This window comes from Schistocerca gregaria, chromosome 2 (genome assembly GCF_023897955.1).
Source record: "Schistocerca gregaria isolate iqSchGreg1 chromosome 2, iqSchGreg1.2, whole genome shotgun sequence".
NCBI lineage: Eukaryota > Metazoa > Arthropoda > Insecta > Orthoptera > Acrididae > Schistocerca > Schistocerca gregaria.
The window spans coordinates 887,035,015-887,045,519 of NC_064921.1; the positions used below are offsets into that span (position 1 = coordinate 887,035,015).

General features: G+C 41.6%; 1 protein-coding gene across 7 annotated transcripts in view; it reads left to right on the forward strand.

The window, feature by feature from the left end:
- LOC126335315 (ubiquitin carboxyl-terminal hydrolase 45) overlaps positions 1–10,505 on the forward strand; it is a 159,193-nt gene that overhangs the window by 88,323 nt on the left and 60,365 nt on the right. For all 7 annotated transcript variants that reach the window (XM_049998466.1, XM_049998469.1, XM_049998471.1 and 4 more), the window contains exons 9-10: positions 2,273–2,515; positions 9,759–9,975. In XM_049998466.1, the coding sequence (XP_049854423.1) occupies positions 2,273–2,515; positions 9,759–9,975 (460 nt within the window). The remainder of the gene's footprint in view (positions 1–2,272; positions 2,516–9,758; positions 9,976–10,505) is intronic.

Genomic DNA, 10,505 nt, shown 5'->3' on the forward strand with positions numbered 1-10,505 from the left:
ACACACACAGAGAATTTATAGCTTTCGCAACCGACGGTTGCTGCTTCTTTCCTGAAGAAGCAACCATCGGTTGCGAAAGCTAGAAACTCTCTGTGTGTGTGTTTGTGTTTTATTTATTGTGCCTATCTACTGGCGCTTTCCCGCTTGGTAAGTCTTGGAATCTTTGTTTTTAATATATATACGGAAATAAACACCCAAATATTTATTTCATTCTTTGATCTCTAATCAGACGGAAATGTTAACATCATTTATTGCAGAACATACTTTTATTACACCTTTGGATTTTTCCTTTACTGTAAAAAATGGTAGAGTCACAAGCTGAAGACTGTGTTGGCAGTCTTCACACCCACCTCTTTCTGAATACATGCATTACATTCATAACAAAGACCCAGACTGTGTTGACAATGGTATGATGGAAAAAAATACGTATTAGCATGCAAACCTACATCCATTCGTATCATAAACCACGAAAATATCCATCACGTTATGGCTTACTCTTTCGGCTATTGTCTCAAGTGTCAATGATCACATTTCTTCAAGCCATATATCGTTGCTGCATTATTAACTGCATTTGATGAGCAGGATGATGTGTTTGTGATATATTCTCATTGTGCCATTTCTTGGAAATGGCATGCTGTGACACTTACACTACAAAAGAAAGAAATAATCAAAATTCATACAGTAGTCGTTTGTATGTGCTCGCAAAAGTTGGTAGTCAAAAGGACACAGTGACACAACGAATGCAAAAAGTAGTGCGACGGTTGAACATGGAACATTTCAGCATTAAATATGTCACTAACATAATTAGATTTACGACACTTCTTACCAGGAGACACACAAATTTGGTTGAAAAATGCCGATTTTGCATTACTTCCTTGAAAACCGCCGAATTCGCATTCCTTCCTTCAAAATTGATGAATTTCGCGTTACTGATGAATTTCGCGTTATTCGTCGTGTTATTGTTGAAATGAATTTTTACAGTCCCTATCTATGAAGAATCAAACTGGTATCTCATTAGGCTCTGTACCATTTGTTCATTCAAGCAGTTCCATTTGATATCTGGTTGTAACAATTACTTTTCTGCATGCGTCATTGTAGTTCTTATGTGGTAGTCGAAAGAGGGAACCTCAGTATGATCTTCTGCAGGGAAACAATTTCAAAAGAAGGAACTCGCTATTTCCGCCTTCTCTCTTTGAACTGTTAACATACCATTGTGATTAATGAATGACTGGATAAATGACTTTGATCTGTGGACAGATTTTAAATAAGGTGAAAATATCTTAGAACATTTCGTCTAGTAAGAGCAAGACACACAACCGAGGTCCAAAAAATGAGGAGAAAATTAAGTTTTTTTTAGTAGGAATGCTCTTGATACTCCCTTTGAGTCAGTCATTGTACACTGAGGCGACAAAAGCCAAGGGATAGTGAAGTGCACGTTTACAGGTGGCTGTAGTATTGTGTGACAAGGTTTAAAAGGACAGTGCGTTGGCAGAGCTGTCATTTTTACTCAGGTGATTCGTGTCAGAATTTTCAGAATTATTTTGGCTGCACAACGGTAATTAACAGACTTTGAATGCAGAGTGGTAGTTGGAGCTAGATACACGGGATATTCTATTTCTGAGGTTGTGAGGGAATTAAATATTCTGAGGTCCACAGTGTCGAGAGTACCAAATTTCAGGCATTACCTCTCACCACAGATAACGCAGAGGCCAATGGCCCTCACTTAACAATGAAGTAAAGAGGTGGTTTTGTAGATTTAACACTGCTAACAGACAAGCAGCACTATGTGAAAAAACTGCTGAAATCAGTGTGGGACATACGACAAATGTATCTGTTTTTAGGCAAGCATGGGGAAACTGGGCATTAATGGGCTATAGCAGCAGACAACTGACATGAGTGCCTTTGCTAACAGCACGACATTGCCTGCAGTGCCTCTACTGGGCTCGTGACTGTATCAGTTGGACCCTAGATGACTTATAATTGAGATGTCAGTTCGTGCACGACATATTGCACCGGCAACAATTTCACAATTAAGGACAGCTATAGAGACAGCATGGCTCAATATTTCTGCAGGGGATTTCCAATGACTTGGTGAGTCCGTGCCACATCGAGTTGTTGTGCTGCGCTGGTAGAAAGGAGATGCTACATGATATTAGAAAGTATCCCATGACTTCTGTCACATCAATGTAAATGTAAGGGGTGAGCTATTTTTCTAATTTAGCTTAAAACAAATCAGCTTTGAAAGTTTGATATATCAGTACTTTTTCCACAGCGCTACCAGAAGACTATCATGGCAAAATTAGGACTGTCACCAAAAACAGATCCAGCATCAGTGGATGAGGAGGTGAAGAAGAAAGCAAAAGTGTATGGCATGCAGGCACAGGAGCTAGTGCTGCATCCAGAACAGGTGTTCAAGGGGCATCTGGTGAGCACCCTGGAGTGCCAGGACTGTCTCCACCATTCTCAACGGATTGAGAGCTTTCTCGACCTCAGTCTGCCCATTAATAGCGATAAGGTGAGTCTGTGGCTACTTGTGTGACCACACATTGAATTGTACTACATAACAGTGTATTGAAGAAAGATTCCTAGACATATGTTAATATTCATTATTGGAACTGTCCTGATTACTTGTGAAACAGTCTTTCGCTTGCAAAACAAAAGTTAAATAGCACTTTGGGTGTGAGGGGAGTGCAGCTATGAATTAGCATTCACACATGGTACCACCTACACCTCTGCTTGCAAATTTAAACTGGATTTCTAACAGTGAATGTAACATGGGATTACCTTGCCTTCCATAACTCCCAGTCTCATTAACTTTTATACAACAAACATTATTAGTTTCTCTTTTTCCCAGCAATCTCTCTTTCTGGAACTATCGTAATCAGTTTCTCTCTTCTCCCAGCAGCCTCTAATAACAAACTCATTGTTCTATACTTGACTTTCACAGGTGTTCTTAGCCAAACTTGCATCACTGGACCATCTTCCGTTACTTTGAAATTGGGAACTTATTCAATACTACTGTTGTGCATGGTAAAAAAGTTAGACTAATGTATGGGATTCATAGGCAGTTCACTCGTTGCTAGCGTATTCATTTTTTACAGTGTCAGTTGTTATATCCAGTTCCAAAATTAACCTTTCAAATGTGTGGGATGTACACATATTTGATGTAGCTGTCAAGACAATTGCCCTATTTTGGAGTAGAACTTGTGTAACAAAACAAAACACTTCTTCTGAAAATTCCTTAATACTTCCACTACGTATTACTACCTTAACTGTAGTTTGGTAGATTCACACTGTCATTTGTTAGCATACTTAGCTCATTAATTTCTGTATGACCGGTCATGACAAAAATTGTGGTTCTCAGTCATTGTAGAAGCAGATGGGATAATGTTAATTTTATGCATAATTGAGAGCATTAACATTGTACAGTCTGTCAAGTAGATTCACTCAGGTGAACAAATTGCTCTCTTTTTTGCATGATAAACTAGTTCCTGTTTTCAAAAATGACATTTATATCGTTAGTAGCATATTCTCTGAGTCATACTCCTGCAACAGTATTAGGCATGACCCAAATAGAGGCTTAGACCTCATAAGCAGTTCTGTCCAAGTTAGCCACTCAGTATGTCTCATAGACTGTCTATTGTTTTGTCCTCCTCAAAACTTATCATTGGCATTCCACAAATTTCAGTTCTAGTTGCTGTCTATAAATAACCTTCCATATTACACTGATAAAGCAAAAACTGTACGGATTATGCAACCATCAAACTCTAGCCCATCACAGCTTCAACAACAGAATGAGCAATAAATAAAATATTCGAAGATGTTATTGATTAGTTGTCAGTGAAAAGTCTGTCACGAAACTTAGGAAAAACAGTTCATTCAGCTCTGTATAAGGAAAGATGTGTTACCATCAATAACAATATAACATGGGGGAAATTCAGTGCATAAAACTGGCTGTTTGAAGTTCCTGGTTGTGCATATCAGAACTTGAATTGGAAATCATATATTACATATATTCTCAAATGCTCAAGCTCTGCAACATTTGCTCTACATGTAATTTCTGATTTTGATGACGAAGGCATTATAAAGTTAGCTTACTTTGCATACTTCCATTCATTGATGTCATAGAGAATAATTATCTGGGGCAGTTCCACAATAGAATAAGCATTCATTGCACAGAAACATTTTTAAGGATGCTAATGGTATACATCCTCAGTCTTCATGCAAGCAACTGTTAAAAAAAATTGTAATGCTAACAAGTCTCGCAATGCATTTACTGTCTCAAGAAGTTTGTTGTGAAGAATCAGGCAGTATTTGAATATAATAAATTGTTCATAAATATAACACTAGAAAGAAAAATATCCTTCACTATTCACAACTTAATGTTACTCTCATGCAAAAGGAACAAAATGTGCAGCCGTAAAAATATTTGATCATCTCCCTTGTGAATTAAAGGTCTTGGCAGATAATGATAATCCTCCTCTGTAGATGATAATATTAATAAGCAACATGTGAGGGGTTGGGTTACATTTATCAACCTTCGTTGCAAATTAAGGTTAAAAGAAAAAAAATTGCTATATGTGTATACTATGTAATGCTCTTATATAAAATTTCAAATATGACGACTTCCTCTAATTGGTTTTGTTAACTGTATATGGTGTTTTAATTAAAAGAAGTATGCCTATTTTTACAGTAAGTACATTACAACAATGAACTGTTTCCTTTTGCCCATCCGATAACCTCATAATAGGGATGCAACAGAAGTTTCTGACATTGTTCACTTTAACTGTGGAAAGTCGTCGTCATGTTGATCAATGAGTGCAATGTTTGTTACAAATTTGGTTTCTTTGGATAAATGATCAACTTCTGGGGTGCCATCACTTAATTTTAATGACATATATTTACTTCATTCAAATATTTCTAATACTTTTCGACCGTTAGTTTCATTTCTCAGCTCATTTGTACACTAGGTGCATGGAACAAGTGGGGGGGGGGGGGGGGGGGGAGAGTCTTAACATGTATACCTAACTAGCACAGTTGGTAGATTCCTGGAAAAAAAAAAGTGTAGTGATACTGTAATTCTGTGTCAAAAAAAATTGCTAAGTTACCCGACTGTAATAGAAAGGAGCCTGTCCCCATTAAGCAGTTGGCCGGCGTTGCCTGGTGAAGCGTTGTTGTGATGCCTCGTGTAGAGTGCTATTAAGTGTTCCATAGATCTCGTGTCTGTTTTGAATACAGTCAGAGAGAGTCCCTTTAGTCAGCCATAGTGCCAGTAGTGTCAGTGTCGCCCTAACCGCCGTCTGCCTCACGTCTGCTGTGCAGCGAGCTACCTTAATTTAAGTATTATCTGTATTTTTCTTACTTGTCACTTCTTCTTCTGCGTGTTTTTGCTTTTAGGAAGCTTTAATAGTAGAGTGCTATTAAGTGTTCCATAGATCTCGTGTTTGTTTTGAATAGTCAAAGAGAGTCCCTTTAGTCAGCCATAGTGCCAGTAGTGCCAGTGTCGCCCTAACCGCCGTCTGCTTCACGTCTTCTGTGCAGCGAGCTACCTTAATCTAAGTATTATCTGTATTTTTCTTACTTGTCACTTCTTCTTCTGCGTGTTTTTGCTTTTAGGAAGCTTTAATAGTAGAGTGCTATTAAGTGTTCCATAGATCTCGTGTTTGTTTTAAATACAGTCAGAGAGTCCCTTTAGTCAGCCGTAGTGCTAGTGTTTGTTTTCAATACCGTCCAGAGACAGGTAGTGCTATTTTCCTTGTTTCTACAAGAAGTGGTTAGCAATCACAGTTTAGTCAATAATCAACCGCCTTTAGTGAATTAGCAGTCTAGTTAAAAGCTGATTAACACTCTATAGTAAATTGATTTCTTAGGATGGCTAGGATGTGTGGCTGCTGTGTACGGACGCAGGAGGAGCTGGCCACTCTTCGCGAACAGCTGAGCGTGTTGATGGCCGCGGTCAGCCGTCTTCAGGCTGCTGCCTCGGAGTGTAGCGGCAGTGGGGAGTCTGGTGCGTCGCATGGTGCACCCCAGGTGTTAGATGCTTCACCCACTGTCCCTGCTGTCGAGACATCTTCGCGGGTACCGGGCGCGGTTGGGCCACCCTCTCCCCAAGGGGAGTGGCGGGTTCAGCGGCGTTCGCGGCGCACGAGGCGGAGGGTCAATGTGGAGGCTGGCCGTGTGGCATTGCCCGCTCTGCCTGTGAGTGGACATGTGGCTGCTCCTTCAGCAAGGTCCGAGCAGGCACACGGGGGGAGGGGTTTATTAGTTATTGGGAGCTCCAACGTTAGGCGGGTGATGGAGCCCCTTAGGGAAATAGCGGAAAGGTCGGGGAAGAAGGCCAGTGTTCACTCTGTCTGCTTGCCGGGGGGTCTCATCCGAGATGTGGAGGAGGCCCTACCGGCGGCGATAGAGAGCACTGGGTGCACCCGACTGCAAATTGTTGCTCATGTCGGCACCAATGACTCTTGCCGTCTGGGTTCAGAGGTCATCCTCAGTTCGTACAGGCGGTTGGCGGAGTTGGTGAAGGTGGAAAGCCTCGCTCGCGGGGTGGAATCAGAGCTAACTATTTGTAGTATCGTTCCGAGAACCGATCGCGGTCCTCTGGTTTGGAGCCGAGTGGAAGGCTTAAACCAGAGGCTCAGACGATTCTGCGGAGAGCTGGGGTGCAAATTTCTCGACCTCCGCTATCGGGTGGAGAAATGTAGGGTCCCCCTGAATAGGTCAGGCGTGCACTACACGCCGGAAGCGGCTACGAGGGTAGCGGAGTACGTGTGGAGTGCACATGGGGTTTTTTTAGGTTAGAGAATTCCCTCCCTAGGCCCGACAAGACGCCTCCTGAGACGCGGCAAGGCAGGAGTAGGCAAAATGCAACAAGGAATAACAATATTAATGTGCTAATAGTAAACTGCAGGAGCGTCTATAGAAAGGTCCCAGAACTGCTCTCATTAATAAACGGTCACAACGCCCATATAGTACTAGGAACAGAAAGTTGGCTGAAACCAGACGTAAACAGTAATGAAATCCTAAACTCTGATTGGAATGTATACCGCAGAGATAGGCTGGACAGTGAAGGGGGAGGCGTGTTTATAGCGATAAGAAGTGCAATAGTATCGAAGGAAATTGACGGAGATACGAATTGTGAAATGATTTGGGTGAAGGTCACGGTTAAAGCAGGCTCAGACATGGTAATTGGATGTCTCTATAGGCTCCCGGGCTCAGCAGCTGTTGTGGCTCAGCACCTGAAGAATAATTTGGAAAATATTTCGAGTAGATTTCCCCACCATGTTATAGTTCTGGGTGGAGATTTTAATTTGCCGGATATAGACTGGGAGACTCAAACGTTCATAACGGGTGGCAGGGACAAAGAATCCAGTGAAATATTTTTAAGTGCTTTATCTGAAAACTACCTTGAGCAATTAAACAGAGAACCGACTCGTGGCGATAACATATTAGACCTTCTGGTGACAAACAGACCCGAACTATTTGAATCAGTTAATGCAGAACAGGGAATCAGCGATCATAAAGCGGTTATTGCATCGATGATTTCAGCCGTAAATAGAAATATTAAAAAAGGTAGGAAGATTTTTCTGTTTAGCAGAAGTGACAAAAAGCAGATTTCAGAGTACTTGATGGCTCAACACACAAGTTTTGTCTCAAGTACAGATAGTGTTGAGCATCAGTGGACGAAGTTCAAAACCATGGTACAATATGCGTTAGATGAGTATGTGCCAAGCAAGATCGTAAGAGATGGAAAAGAGCCACCGTGGTACAACAACCGAGTTAGAAAACTGCTGCGGAAGCAAAGGGAACTTCACAGCAAACATAAACATAGCCAAAGCCTTGCAGACAAACAAAAATTACGCGAAGCGAAATGTAGTGTGAGGAGGGCTATGCGAGAGGCTTTCAATGAATTCGAAAGTAAAGTTCTATGTACTGACTTGGCAGAAAATCCTAAGAAATTTTGGTCCTATGTCAAAGCGGTAGGTGGATCAAAACAAAATGTCCAGACACTCTGTGACCAAAATGGTACTGAAACAGAGGATGACAGACTAAAGGCCGAATTACTAAATGTCTTCTTCCAAAGCTGTTTCACAGAGGAAGACTGCACTGTGCTTCCTTCTCTAGATTGTCGCACAGTTGACAAAATGGTAGATATCGAAGTAGACGACAGAGGGATAGAGAAACAATTAAAATCGCTCAAAAGAGGAAAGGCCGCTGGTCCTGATGGGATACCAGTTCGATTTTACACAGAGTACGCGAAGGAACTTGCCCCCCTTCTTGCAGCGGTGTACCGTAGGTCTCTAGAAGAGCGAAGCGTTCCAAAGGATTGGAAAAGGGCACAGGTCATCCCCGTTCTCAAGAAGGGACGTCGAACAGATGTGCAGAACTATAGACCTATATCTCTAACGTCGATCAGTTGTAGAATTTTGGAACACGTATTATGTTCGAGTATAATGTCTTTTCTGGAGACTAGAAATCTACTCTGTAGGAATCAGCATGGGTTTCGAAAAAGACGATCGTGTGAAACCCAGCTCGCGCTATTCGTCCACGAGACTCAGAGGGCCTTAGACACGGGTTCACAGGTAGATGCCGTGTTTCTTGACTTCCGCAAGGCGTTTGACACAGTTCCCCACAGTCGTTTAATGAACAAAGTAAGAGCATACGGACTATCAGATCAATTGTGTGATTGGATTGAGGAGTTCCTAGATAACAGAACGCAGCACGTCATTCTCAATGGAGAGAAGTCTTCCGAAGTAAGAGTGATTTCAGGTGTGCCGCAGGGGAGTGTCATAGGACCGTTACTATTCACAATATACATAAATGACCTGGTGGATGACATCGGAAGTTCACTGAGGCTTTTTGCAGATGATGCTGTGGTGTATCGAAAGGTTGCAACAATGGAAAATTGTACTGAAATGCAGGAGGATCTGCAGCGAATTGACGCATGGTGCACGGAATGGCAACTGAATCTCAATGTAGCGAAGTGTAATGTGATGCGAATACATAGAAAGATAGGTCCCTTATCATTTAGCTACAAAATAGCAGGTCAGCAACTGGAAGCAGTTAATTCCATAAATTATCTGGGAGTACGCATTAGGAGTGATTTAAAATGGAATGATCATATGAAGTTGATCGTCGGTAAAGCAGATGCCAGACTGAGATTCATTGGAAGAATCCTAAGGAAATGCAATCCGACAACAAAGGAAGTAGGTTACAGTACGCTTGTTCGCCCAATGCTTGAATACTGCTCAGCAGTGTGGGATCCGCACCAGGTAGGGTTGATAGAAGAGATAGAGAAGATCCAACGGAGAGCAGCACGCTTCGTTACAGGATCATTTAGTAATTGCGAAAGCGTTACGGAGATGATAGATAAACTCCAGTGGAAGACTCTGCAGGAGAGACGCTCAGTAGCTCGGTACGGGCTTTTGTTAAAGTTTCGAGAACATACCTTCACCGAAGAGTCAAGCAGTATATTGCTTCCTCCTACGTATATCTCGCGAAGAGACCATGAGGATAAAATCAGAGAGATTAGAGCCCACACAGAAGCATACCGACAATCCTTCTTTCCACGTACAATACGAGACTGGAATAGAAGGGAGAACCGATAGAGGTACTCAGGGTACCCTCCGCCACACACCGTCAGGTGGCTTGCGGAGTACGGATGTAGATGTAGATGTAGATGTAGATGTAGATGTAGATCATTAGCTGATTCTGTGATGTATAGGAGTGCTAAGAATATTTGTGATTGTCATTTGTAGCCTCAGCCTCCAGCAGTGAGGAAAAAGAACAGCATGGAATCATTTGATTTCGGTGGGAATTCTACAGACGATCACCCTTCAAAACATCAGCTGAAAAAAGAACGAAGAATGCAGCGTAAAGCCAGAAAAATAAAGAAAGGATTTAATGCTGATCCACACAAAGCTGAACCAACAATAGCAGAGGAAACAAACAGCAAAAGGAATTCCGGAGAGTCAGGTAAGTTGTTTTAAGGTGGTGAGAGAGGTGCACAGTGGTTCAGTCCACTAGACTTGCCTTTGGGAAGAGTGGCACCCAAATCTTTGGCTGACCAATCAAAAACAATTTTTCTGTTGTTTCTTTAAATAACTTCAGGAAAATACTGAAACAGCACATTTGAAAAAGCCTCAACCAAAACTGTTCGATCGTTGCACAGTCCACATATGTACTCCATCTCTAGTGACTATGTTATTGCTGGGACGTAAGACCTTCACTTCCTTTCTTTTGCATTACAGAGCTTACCTTTGCATTACAGAGCTTACCTTTGCTAAATGATTGGTTAATTACAGAGAAACCTGGGCATGCCAGAAGGACCTCTGAAGAATATAGTTCCGTGCTATGAAGGGAGAGTAACTAAGGCTGTGAAATTGACCAGTTGAAGTAATTTTGAATATTTAGTATAAAATCTGCTTCATTAAAATAATAATTTTCCGTTCTGGTCAGTGTTGATATAGACAAATTACAACAGACCTAAATGTGTATGAAGATAA